The 13449-nt window shown below is 42.7% G+C and overlaps 1 protein-coding gene across 1 annotated transcript in view; it reads right to left on the reverse strand.

The window, feature by feature from the left end:
- Positions 1-442: 442 nt before the first annotated feature.
- The window catches only part of glb1 (galactosidase beta 1), an 86260-nt gene continuing 73253 nt past the window's right edge, over positions 443-13449 (reverse strand). The window contains exon 16 of the mRNA XM_033049273.1: positions 443-1187. Within this exon, the coding sequence (XP_032905164.1) occupies positions 933-1187 (255 nt within the window). The 3' untranslated portion in view covers positions 443-932. The remainder of the gene's footprint in view (positions 1188-13449) is intronic.

A 13449-nucleotide genomic window follows, 5' to 3' on the forward strand; every position in this document is an offset into this window, starting at 1 on the left:
TGAACAATCATTATATAGCTGCCTCTGAAAAAGGGTCCCGACCCGAAATGTCACCTATCTGTGTTCTCCAGAGATGCAGCCTGACCCGTTACTCCAGCACTTTGTGGGGGTTTTTATGATTACATAGTTTAATATTACTAATCTGGTGCTATAGCTGAGTGGTTCCCTGAGGCAGAAAAAGGAAGAACATAAGTTGCGTTGCTGTCTCTCTGGAGAATGCACATCAGTTGGTTTTATCTCAAGGTTTCAGTTCGTTCACCATTTTCAACCTGCTCATAGACATATTTCTGCAGTTAAGCAGAAAGATTGCAGGTGATAAATAAGGAAGCTTCTGGAAAGAGATGCCATCTACAATTAATCTATTCTTCAGTTGGACATTCAAAATAAGCTAATCAATAAACGGAGAAGATTGAAGTGAATCAGTATAGATATCCATAAAACATACGATTGATCATATTTTATTTTCCATTTACAGTACAATCATCAATAAAGCTGTAAGCACCCTGATTTTCTCCAAAGTCTGTATTAAATCAAAGATCAGTCTTAATGAAGAAGAACCAGTAATAACTGGTGTCTGGAATCACCCCAAAGCAAGTTTCCTTTCTCAGGATTTTGCCCCCTCCCCCAGAATTATCTTAATGGCTGTCGTGGGCTCTTTGGTACCGTCACCAATTTTGGGCAAAAAGGGAAAGATTTTTGCCTGTGCGTGCAATTCATTTCTTAATCTTTAAAAAAAAATCTTTATTTATTTCACCAATGTGGCCAAGATGGCTTGCGTTTGCAATGCTTATTATTTACCATCAACTTGAATTTGCAAAGCAAGAAGCAAAAAGAGTAGTAGCTTCTGTTGAAAAGCTTAATTTTCAGCATTTCTCCACACACACTGGCCCGTCACATTAGAAGAAACATATTAAACTTTTAGTTCAATTATGCTAAGAATATTTTCTGAAAAGGTAATTGTGCATGTTGGTAAGAGCATTGGTAGCATTTAGGATAGGCGTGTCGACAAATTCCACAGCACATGCCATACTTAGCTCTCCTATGCATGGTGCCTTTTCCAGCTCCAATACTGTGATGTTGTTAACTGCAGAGGTACTGAGAATATGAGCAGGAACATACAGAGTGATTTGGGGACCTTTAACTGGCCAATAACGACCCAGGTTGAAGCCATTGATCCACACTTGACCCTGCAGACAGAGGGAAGAATTATTGCAAACTTCATAATTAGTGACCTCATTAACAATGAACAGAAGATTCTTGGTATATTTTCCTCCAGCTATTTAATAAGGACTGTCCATCATGTCCCTGTTAACAATGACACTGCTACAACGTTACAGAAGTACATCTTCTTTATAAGTACATCTGCTATTTTTTATCATATTCTCTACATATCATTTGTAAAAACTCCAAGCTTCCCAGTTAACACTATTTACATGAGTGTTCAGTAATGTGACATTCTCACCTCAAGCCAGAAGCTCATACGTCATAGGAGCAGAATTAGGCCATTCATTCATGGCTGATCTGTCTTTCCCTCTCAACCCCATTCTTCTGCCTTCTCCCCATAACCCCTTACACCCAAGTAATGGGCTCAAGCCGCTCTTGGACCTGAGGGTCCAATACTACAATCAGTGCTGAAAGAACATGTCCCTTTTGCAGGTGTCATTATTCTGACATAACAGCATCCTTCTGCTTACTTTGATGAACGAAATATAGCACTTTGTGAATGTAAGCAGCTCCGCTCTCCCACCACCTTTGCTCACATCTGTCTTCTTTAACACAACACATTATCTGATGTTTTAAATCCTGGAGTAATGGCGAGAATACTCACTACTGTATTTGGCAACACTTCAACAATGATTAGACTTACTTATTTCATTGCAATCATGGAAAGAGTACATTAATATGAATCTTTTGTATGTTTACATTGGTCAGGGCGTTGAGTATAAGAGTCAGCCATGTAGAAATGTTGTCAGGCCACATTTGGAGTACTATGTAGTTTTGGTTGCAACGTTACAGGAAGGCCTTGTTTCTAGGGTGGAAATGTCATATACTAGCGGGATAGCTGTAAGGTGAAAGGGAGAAAGGTTACAGGAGATTTATGATTCTAGTTTTTTTTTACACCAAAGTGGCCTATCAATGTGCTATCAATGTGGAATGTGCTATAAAGGGAAGTGATGGAAGCAGATTCAATAAGAATGCTTCACAGGCATTTAGACCAATACATAAACAGGCAGGGAATGGAGGGATATAAACAGGCAAATACAAAGTTTAAATTAGCTTCATGATCAGGACAGACCTCGTGGGTCAAAGGGCCTGCTCCTGTGCTGCAATGTTCTATGTTGGCGTTTCCTGTGGTGCAACCGTGGGGTGGAAACAAAACTTTGCTTATTTTGACCTGTTACTACAGGCGTGCTTCAACCTGAACTTTTGGATGACATTAAGTTTACAGGGATTAAGCTGGACCAAGCCCAATGTCATCAGCAGTTAATCAGGTCAGAAGAGAACTGGGCATTACTCTAGTGATGCAAACAGGCAGAGACATGACATTAGTTGCTCACCACAGGGTCAAATATGACAGCATGTTTGCAAACATCTGAGAGGTACCATCTCAGACCCAGCCAGGAACAGGCACAGTGAATGGTCGCTGGGAAATTTGATATTTGTAAGGGACCAAAGATTGATGTAGCACACAAAGTACTGGAGTTATGCCCCTGTTCCACTTAGGAAACCTGAACGGAAACCTCTGGAGACTTTGCGCCCCATCCAAGGTTTCCGTGCGGTTCCCGGAGGTTGCAGGTGGTTGCAGGTAGTGAAAGCAGGTCGGGAGACTGACAAAAACCTCCGGGAACCGCACGGAAACCTTGGGTCGGGCGCAAAGTCTCCAGAGGTTTCCGTTCAGGTTTCCTAAGTGGGACAGGGGCATAACTCAATGGGTCAGGTAACATCTCTGGAGGATATGGATAGGTGACGTTTCGGGTAGGGACATTTCTCCAGCTCCTTGTGTAACATTGCAGCATCAGCTGTTTCTTGTGCCCTCATTCTTGCTGATATTTTTATTGGAGGGAATTTGTTACTCGTACAACACTGGATACCAGACAAGCAATGAGACAATTTGAAGACGGTGAAGATGTTGAGAGGGGTGGGTGCGGGAACAGAGCAGGTCCATCAGTTTGTTGCCTAGATTAGAAAGTATTAGTTATAAGGAAAGGTTTTACAAACTTACTGATTGTTTTCTCTTGAGCATACATAGAAACAGTGTGTTTTTGGATGATGTCAGCATACAAATGAGAAGAATGATGGATGAATAATAGACAATAAAGGAGTCAATGAGGGAAGAGGAAGAAGAGAATCCTTTGCAGATGCCCCACTTGGTGTAACTGTAAAGATAAGGATGAAACTGGACAAAGATGGTATTGGAAGAGGATAGCGTGGTTGACCACAATAACTACACAGGGAAAGTGATAGTTCATCATACCTCAACCACAAAAGGACACTGAGAGCCAAGATGGCAGGGGAAGAACTTCAAACACAGAAGCTCAGAAAAGTCTGGCACTATTTGAGTATTGAAGCTTGCGCCAAGATTAACTGAAGGATCCCTATCAGCCACTTGTATTGAACATCTTCAATAGTATCGTCTACGTCAGGTCTGCTATGAAACATTACTAGGTTAAACATTCTACCCACACTTTTGGCACATTTAACTCATCCACATAAAAGGAACAAAAAATCCCCCTTGAGTGACTATTTTGACTGAAGCTCAACATATGCAAATGAGTAATCTAGGCTGTGACTTATTCTAAAATCTTTCTATGTATTTATCATGATAAAGGCAATCTTACTCAGATATGGTCTAAGTGCACAAAAGCTGATATTAGGCAAGCATCCTTCCCTAATAGAAGCAATTAGAATACATAGAAATAAACTTCCCCTTTTATTCATCTGAAAACAATCTTTTAAGAAATCACCTGTGCTCCAGTGACTGAATCACTCTCCGGCTATTTTTCAGTTCTCATGTTTTTCTTTTCCTGATCCAGATTTAATGTAAGTGAGCCATATTCAGACAGTAATTGTGACGATGACAAGGGCTCTCCATTGTCAATAACTGTTGTCAATGGTTCTTTATTCTCAATGACACAATGTTCCCATTTATGTTAATGCTGAGGTGGTCATTACCATATCCACTCAAATTCTGTGCAGAACTCTCATGGAAACAATTCACTTTTCACATTTTCTGTACAAATACTGGTGTCTACTTTAGATTATTTGCCACTGCTGTGCTTCAAATTTCAAATAACCTGATCTTACTCTACACAAATGATTGCCTTAAATTACATTGGTGACTCTAGCCCCAAAATTACAGACCACTTGTACTGGGAGTGGTACTTGTTTAGACATGAACGGTAAAAATGTTAAGCCATGAGTAATCACCTCAAAGAAATCACAATGAGTGCAAACATTTTATTATTGCAGGTTTAAAGGTTGCATCACATCCTGTTCGCCTAGATTCTTAGGCTGGCTGGCTTTTGCTACAAATATATCTGAAACACTGCGAGGGCAAAAGCTGAGAAATAGAAACAGAAGTTGACCAAGTGACCCCTCCAGCCTGCTCTCTGTGAGTCATTCAGCACTTCATCTGCATAGCACTTGGTCACTGACAAAATCAAAGGATGTGGAAGAAGACAGGGCTGCCAACTCTCATGCTTTGAGCGTGAGAATCACGCCCTCAAGCAAACTCTCACGCACTCACGCTGATCAGAAATTTCTTACGCCCTGTGGTGAGAAATTCTGTGATCAACGAAAATTTCAAAACTCGGATAAACTGCATGGTCCGCGGGTGTTGGAGAGCTGGGGCTGAGGGAGGGATGGGAGCAGAACCAGCGGCCAGAACAGATGCGGGGAACCGGGACTGGCGCGTGTTTGCGGGGCTGCGAGTCGCTCGCTGCAGTTCCAGTCGTGGAGCACTCCGGACAGTGCGAGTGTCCCGGGCCGTCGGGAGCTTCGGAAGCGTTGTATCGCTGCCACGAGTCTCTGTGCCGAAGGGACAGACTCTCAAAGGGAGGTGGAGAGAGAGAGAGGTGGAGAGAGAGAGAGGTGGAGAGAGAGAGAGGTGGAGAGAGAGGTGGAGGGAGGGAGGTGGAGAGAGAGAGAGAGAGAGAGAGAGAGAGAGAGGTGGAGAGAGAGAGAGGTGGAGAGAGAGAAAGGTGGAGAGAGAGAGAGGTGGAGAGAGAGAGAGGGTGGCCAGAGAGAGACGCAGGCGGAAGAGAGAGATGAGCTGAGAGAGAGAGGGAAGAGATGCAGGGGGAAGAGAGAAGGTGAAGAGGAGAGACCGCGGAAAGAGGGGAGAGAGAGAGGGGAGAGGGGAGGGAGAGGGAGAGAGAGGGGGAGAGCGACCGGCGGACGACGAGAAAGGGGGGAGAGTGAGGTGGGAGGGAGATGGGGAAGAGAGAAAGGGAGAGAGAAGGGAGAGAGAGGGGAGAGAGAGAGGGGAGAGAGAGAGGGGAGAGAGAGAGGGTGAGAGAGAGAGGGAGAGGAGAGGGGAGAGAGAAGGAGAGGGGAGGGGAGAGAGGGAGAGGGGGGAGAGAGTGAGAGGGGGGAGAGTGAGAGGGGGAGAGAGAGGGGTGAGAGGAGAGGGGGTGAGAGGAGAGAGAGAGGGGAAAGAGAGGGAGAGGGGAGAGGATAGAGGGGGAGGGGGGGGAGGTTGAGAGGAGATAGAGCGGAAGAGAGGGGGGAGAGAGAGAGGGGAGAGAGAGGATGAGAGTGAGGTGGGAGGGAGATAGAGGGGAGAGAAAGAAAAGTTGGAGAGAGAGGGGAGGGAGAGGGGATAGAGAGAGGAGAGAGAGGGGGAGAGAGAGGGGGAGAGAGAGAGGGGGAGAGAGAGAGGGGGAGAGAGAGAGAGAGAGAGAGAGAGGGGGGGGGAGAGAGGGGGAGAGAGGCAGGGCTGCCAACTCCCATGCATTGAGTGTGAGAATCACGCATTTCACCAAATTCTCACGCTGAACACAAATTTATCTCGCTCTGTTGTGAGAAATTCTGTGATATACGAAAATTTCAAAACTCATATCAACTGCATAGGCCGCGGGTGTTGGAAGCAGAAGCAGCGGCGGGGACAGATGCGGACGGGGAGCAGGGCTGGCGAGTGTTTGCCGGGCTGGCGAGTCGCTCACTGCAGCTCCGGCCATGGAGCAGCCTCAGTGCAAGAGTCCCGGGCCGTCGGAGGCGTCGGAAGCGTTGCGCCGCTGCCGTGAGAGTCTCTGTGCCGAATTCGCCCAGGTGACCAGCATGGATCAGGCTGCGGCTCGGTGCATCCTGGAGAACAACCAGTGGCTGCTGGAAGTAAGTACCAAGCACTGGGTAGAAACGGTGGAAGAAAGTGGACCTCAAATGGGTTGCTGAAAGCATCCTGCTTGCCTGCTAGATTTTCACTTACGATAACTGCAAGAAAAATGTTCCCGATGTTCAGAACCATGGGTCACAGTTTAAGAATAAAGGTGGGGGGGGGGGGCAGTTAGGACTGAGATGAGAACAAAATGTCTTCACGCAGAGAGTTGTGAATCTGTGGAATTCTCTGCCACAGAAGGCAGTGCAGGCCAATTCACTGGATGTTTTCAAGAGAGAGTTACATTTAGTTCTTGGGGCTAACGACATCAAAGGATATGGGGGAAAAAACAGGAAAGAGGTACTGATTTTAGATGAATAGCCATGATTGTATTGAATGGCAGTGCTGGCTCGAAGGGCCGATGGCCTATTCCTGCACCTGTTTTCTATGTTTCTATGCTTGAGTACATGGCAATAAAACTCGATCACTTGATTTTGAAGCATTCATGCATGGTGGAGGTATAATGTAGTCATAGAGCGATACAGTGTGAAAACAGGCCCTTCCGCACAACTTGCCCACACCCGCCAACATGTCCCAGCTACGCTACCAGCTTTTGGTCCATACCTCCAAACCTGTCCAATCCATGTATCAGTCTAACTTTTTCTTAAATGTTGGGATGGTCCCTGCTCCTCTGGCAGCTTGTTCCATACACCCATCACCCTTTGTGTGGATAAGGTTACCCCTTAAAAAGTTACCTCTTAAAAATACTTCATACAAAAAACATTGAAATCATACTTCTACAGTGCAATAAAACATGATTTTAATATCAAATTTCAAAAAGTTCCTACCCTGGGAGGGGGGACACCCTGCTTCCACACCCTCTCCACACTCGGTTGCTCCACTCCCTCACCGGGTACCCCCAAGGCCAGTGATCAGTGATCGCACAGCCTCTTCCCTTTCAAAAATGCTCCAATCCAATTTAAAGCATATATATTGCATTCAAGTGTAAGTTAAAAGACTTGCTACAGTATGCACCATATTGCACAATTTCAAGCTGAAAAATGCAAATGGTCCGTACCAATGGGAGGGGGACACCCTCTGCCCCCCCCCCCCCCCCCCCCCCCCTATGCTCCCTCGAGCTTGGTCTCTCGCAATTTTTCACTCCCAACTCTCACCCAATGTTGGCAGCCCTGAAGAAGAGAACATTTCATAAGGTAGATGGAATGATTTTTATAGTTCTGTTAAATTCCAACCATAAGTCTGGCTTGTCAAAAGTTGGAAACACCGGGTAAGTGGCAACAAAAGACTGCTAATTTTAGCATATTCCAGACAGTTTTAGAGATGCCCGAATCTACCAGGTTCCAGAAATGGAGTCAGCAGCAGGGCCACCCTGAACCAGAAATTCCTGGATCCTTGCCCCAGTTCAGAGTCGGTCTAAGTTTAGAGGCTGGAATACTGAGAGATAAGAATCATCGTACAACACCAGAGCAAAGTTTGTGCTGAATATAATGCCAAGATAAACCAATCTTATCTGCCTGCACATGATCTATATCTCTCTCCTCCCTGCATGTTTTTCTGAAAGGTCAAGAAGGTGCATAAATTACCAGGCGTGACCCAGGATAGGAATAGGGCTCGTGTCCCAAGAAATTGGTTTATTTTCAATCAACAAAGGAATGGAATTTATATCTTCATTGTCCAGACAAACTCTGGAGTTGTGTCGTGACACTGCAGCCTTGGTCAATGGTGTACTGCCTCAGCCCTCTCAATCTCTGGTGGAATCAGCAATGGTGGACACCAACCCTTAAAGAAATTGCTGGGACAACATAGTTATTAAGCTGTTTACGCAGCATCGCCCAAACTTGCAACCTTTATGCCCAGAAGAACAACAACAATTGTGCAGAATGCCTCTGCCTACATCTTACATTATTTCAATGAACAAAAGCATCATTATTCCTTCACCGTTGTTGGTCTAAGGACTAGCATTTATTACCCAGAGGCAATGTAGGAGAGCCGTCAACACTTGTACTAAAATGGACTCAACACTATTTCCTTAAAGATAGGCACAAAATGCTGAAGTAACTCAGCAAGTCAGGCAGTATCTCTGGAGAAAAGGAGTAGGTGACATTTCTTTAGACTGAAGAAGGGTCTCAACTCAAAGTGTCACCTATGCCAACCGAGTTACTCCAGCAATTTGTGTCTATCTTTGGTGTAAACCATATCTGTAGTTTCTTCCTACACTATTTCCTTAAAGAAAATTAAGGATGATAGACAATAAATGAAGTGAAGTCCATATCCTATCCAATAATTAATTTAACAATAGCTTACATTTTTCGCCATTTCCAAATTAGATGTTAAGTTTGAACATATGGGAAGAAAGCAATTCCAAAACGCAAACGTCACCAGGCATAAAAATACAAAGAACATTCATGCACGGAATTTGTCTTTGCTGGATAATACCTAGGGGACCTTGATTATTAATCAAACGACACGTTAAGATTCCAGTATAACACATGCAATTAATCAAATAAAAGTAGATTAAAAATCCAGCATCAGTAAGAAATATCATCAAACATTGATGAACATTATCATCAAACATTAGTGAACTGGATTTGTGAATCCAGTTCACTAATGTCCTTCAGGAAAGGAAATTTAAAATCCTGACCCAATTTGGCTTTGCACCCACTTGGCTTGGCTTGGCTTTGATCCTTAACTGGTATCTGAAATGACCCAGCAGGTCACTTTGTTCTGAGGTAGTTACGGGTAAACATGAAATGCTTGCTCACCAGCTATGTTCACATTTCATCAACAAACATGAAAACAATTCACAGATCAATTGCACCACTGCATTAAAGTGAGTTCTCCAGATCTCATTCCACTAACATTTTCCCGTACTCTTTATGGAAGGTTCTCAAATATTTACCATCTTTCTTTGAAAAGTTAATACTCCATCTGCGTTTGGATGTTTTAACAATTTACTGTGTAAAATATATTTCTAATCTTGGCACTTACTCTTTTGGTTACTTTACATTTATGTTCTCCCAAGTACTGGTTCAATGGCGATTCTTTATCTTAATGGAAAATCTCTATCTTTTAATGAATTTGTTGCACAGAAACACTTCACAATTCTGAAGTTCATAAACTATTTTTTAACCTTCTTCTTCATGCAAAAAAGGCCTTAGTTTCTCTGAAATCTCAACAGACTGTATGCCCTCACCTTGGACAAAATGAATCATTCACCTCAAGAGCCAACAAGGTCGAGTGCTAAAACCTTCCCTTAATGTTCAAAATTATGGCCTGCTGATAGCTCAGCAAAAGCAAAACTACTGCTACAATCAGAATATATATTTTCAACCTGATACTGTTCTATGTCAACTTGGACTTGTCATACCTCCTTCAAGTATTGGGCCTACCTTTAAAAACATCAAACTCTCTGTGGGAATATCTGATTGCCATTTTGTTGCAACTTGGGCATATGATAATAAACTCAAAATTTGATGCAAAGCGCTGGAGTAAGTCAGCGGTTTAGGCAGCATCTCTGGAAAACATGGATAGGCTATGTTTCCGGTCGGGGCCCTTCTTCAGAGGTCTGAAGAAGAGCCCCAAAACAAACATTGCTTATCCATATTCTCCAGAGATCCCGCTTGACCCCCTGAGGTACTCCAATGCTTTGTGTCTTTTTTTCTAAACCAGCATCTGCAGTTTCTTGATAATAAACCTGACTTGAGCATGAAGTACCTTTTTTCAGTGAATGACAGTTTGGCTAATCAGGGGCAATGAACAACCATTGGTTTTAAACAGAAAATGTCATTAAATTATATATAACAGTGAATTAAAGAGAATATATATGTGCCCTTTATGGGAAAATGATTGTATTCATTCAAGAGAAAGGGACATTGTTGGCAAAATTTAAATGAGCTATCACTGGTTTCCAACTCTTCAGTGAGAGGAAATAGACTTAACCTTACTGAACATGGCAGAGCCATTTGGAATTTTAAAAACTCATGTTAACTCACCTCTCCCTTGCAATCCAATGTGATTATCTTCACAAATCAGACCCAAACTACTACTGTGCTAAATCATCTCCTCAGGCATTTAACAGGGTCTGATTCACATATATGTCAGACATAGTTAGGATGAAATATGTCCAGTTCAAAGATGAATGGAAGTAACACTTTTTTCCAGATTTATTCGTTTTGATTGAGTTTTAGATCCAGATGATGATTAATCTATGGAGAATGGCTTAAATGGATAATTACATGCTTTCAGAGGACACTATATGAACAATGACAGAAAAATATATAAATGTCATCATTTAATCTTCTTTGTTCCTAAATTGCTAAGATAAAATTGCAAGTCAACCTAAACAAACCAATATTCATGGAAACCAGAGCGATTATAATTTACGAAGTTCGCTTGCTGACTAGTTCTGCATTTAGTTCATGTGTTAGATGATTAGTAATTACTAAATTAAAACTTAGGAAACATCATCTTGTACCATGAATGTTCTTTTATGATATTACTTTGCAAGAGCTGAAGCATGAAAATTGAAAGTGTTGCTTTGCAGAGATACGTGCAAACCAAACATTCTGAGGCTATGGCGGTCAGACAGTGTCAAATTTATTTCCAAGCATAAGAAAAAAAAACACAATCTTTCCTTTAAAATAACATAATTTGAATCATGCATTTACATATGGTCTAGACTGTGGGCACTTTTCCAACAACAGGTTGCAGGGTATAGCTTACTTAATCGGAAACAACGGCGTTTGGGAAATAAGGTGAGTTTTACATAAGATATTCAAAAGCAGTGAGAGTTGAATCACACCAGTTAACAGCGCAGGAAGATGGCTGTTTTGCTCACCAAGTATGTTGGCATTTTTAGCATTTCATGAGTAACACTGCTATTACACATAGCTCGGCATCATGTTTCACTTCTAACATTAATCCATTTATTCCTTAAAAGATGCAGTAATGTTTGCCTCAAGCATTCTCTGTAGCACACTATTCTAACCTCCAACTGCTATCTGCAACACTTTAAACTGAGATTGCTCATACTCGAGGGCAATTTTAGATTCATTATGGCTTGTTACTGACAATGAAAGGGACATCATAACATATTCACAAGAGCAAAGCTACTTCCCATTTTAAAACCAAATATAAATATATATATAATATATATTCTGCAAATATATAAATACATTCATAAATGGCTTGAATGTAAATGTAGATGAGTTGGTGAAAAAGTTTGTTGATGACATCAAATCTGGAGGAGTTGCTGACAATGAGGAAGGCTGCCAGAAGATACAGTGGGATATTGATCAACTGCAGAAATAGGCGGAGAAATGACAGATGGAATTTAATCCGAGCAAGTGTGAAGTGTTGCACTTTGGAAGGTTGAATGTAAGGGGAGAGTATACAGTTTGTGGCAAGACCCTTGACAGTATGGATGTGCAGAGGGATCTTGGAGTCTAAGTTCAAAGCATACCGAAGGTGGCAATGACTTTGGTTCGGCCTCATTTGAAGTATTGCGTGCAGTTCTGGTTGCGCCATGTAGAGGCTTTAGAGAAGGTGCAGAGGAGGCTTACCAGAATGCTACCCAGATTAGAGCGGGTTTCTCCTATTCAACTTGGATTGTTTTCTTTGGAATATCTGACGTTTAGGGAGGTGATAAATGCATACAAAATTATGAGAGCCATAGAAGGGGGCGATAGTTGGATTCTTTTCCCCAGGGAGGAAATAACCAACACTAGAGGGCATAGTTATAAGGTGAGAGGGGATACTTTAATGGTGACGTGCAAGGCATGTTTTTCCCCCACACAGAGTGGTGGGGGCCTGGAAGGCATTGTCAGTGATGGTGATGGAGGAAGATACGAAAGTGGAATTTGGGAGACTTCTAGATAGGCACAAGCAAGTGCAAGGAATAGTGGGATATAGATTATGTACAGGCAGATGAGATCAGCTTAACTTGGCATCATGTTCGCACAAACATTGTGGGTTTAAGGGCCCATTCCTGTGCTTTCCTTTTCTATGCTGTATGTAATGTTAAATCTCTGCTCCAGTGCAGGTGTTCCCTGGTCATGGTTTTGCTGCTTCATTTATTAACCTTCATCCTCCGATACCATCCATGCATGAGGGGAAGAAGAACATGGCTTTCAAGTCACTTCACATGGAATTTTAAAAACCTAGATTGCCACTTCAGTACCATTTGGGGGAACGTTGAACTAACTTTTTTACATTCTTTAAAATGAGACATTAAACAAAGGCCCTTACTTAAAAAGTCCAGAGAAAGACATGCATTTCATTTTGCAGAGCAGATGGGATGTTCTGGCTAATATTAAATTCTCAAGTCAGCGGCACGGTGGCACAGGGGTAGTTGCTGCCTTACAGTGCCAGTAAACCCAGGTTCGATCCTGACTACGGGTGCTGTCTGTACAGAGTTTGTACGTTCTCCCTGTGACCCTGTGCTTTTTCTCTGAAATATTCGGTGTCCTCCCACATTCCATGGACGTATGGGTTTGTAGGTTAATTGGCTTGGTATAAGTGTAACTTGGCCCTAGTGTGTTTAGGATAGTGTTAATGTGCCGAGATCGCTGGTCTGTGCAGACTCATTGGCCCGAAGAGCCTGTTTCTGCGCTGTATCTCTAAACTAAACTAAAGTCAGGAATGCTGAAGTAAAACAATCTATCTAATCGTTGCTATCAACGTTTTGACTGGTACCTTCCAACAACAATGCTTAGCAAGTAATGTTTCCTGTCCACAAATCAGCGTGGGACTCTTTGAGTTTGGGGAAAGTCAGTATCCATGTAAGTCTCTGTTATTCTTTTGCAGCACTGAAATAAAACGCATTGAAAACACATCTCAAACTTATTGGGAAGTCTACTTCTCCAAAGCCCAATCCAACCATAATTGCCATCTGGGGGAAGAAACTAAGGCAAGATCTGGAATTACGGATTTTACTTCTGGCCCAAGCCAAATAAAGTTGCACCGGCACCCTTCTACCTCCTGTTTTCTGCAAAGCACAGCTCTGCTATTTACCATCCGTCCCTCCTCTTTGCCAAGTAAGTTCAAGCTCATTGTCATATGCACAAGTAGAGGTACAGAAAAAAACCTTGCTTGCACAGGCACACAGACTCAAA

This window comes from Amblyraja radiata, chromosome 2, assembly GCF_010909765.2.
Source record: "Amblyraja radiata isolate CabotCenter1 chromosome 2, sAmbRad1.1.pri, whole genome shotgun sequence".
NCBI classification, from domain to species: domain Eukaryota; kingdom Metazoa; phylum Chordata; class Chondrichthyes; order Rajiformes; family Rajidae; genus Amblyraja; species Amblyraja radiata.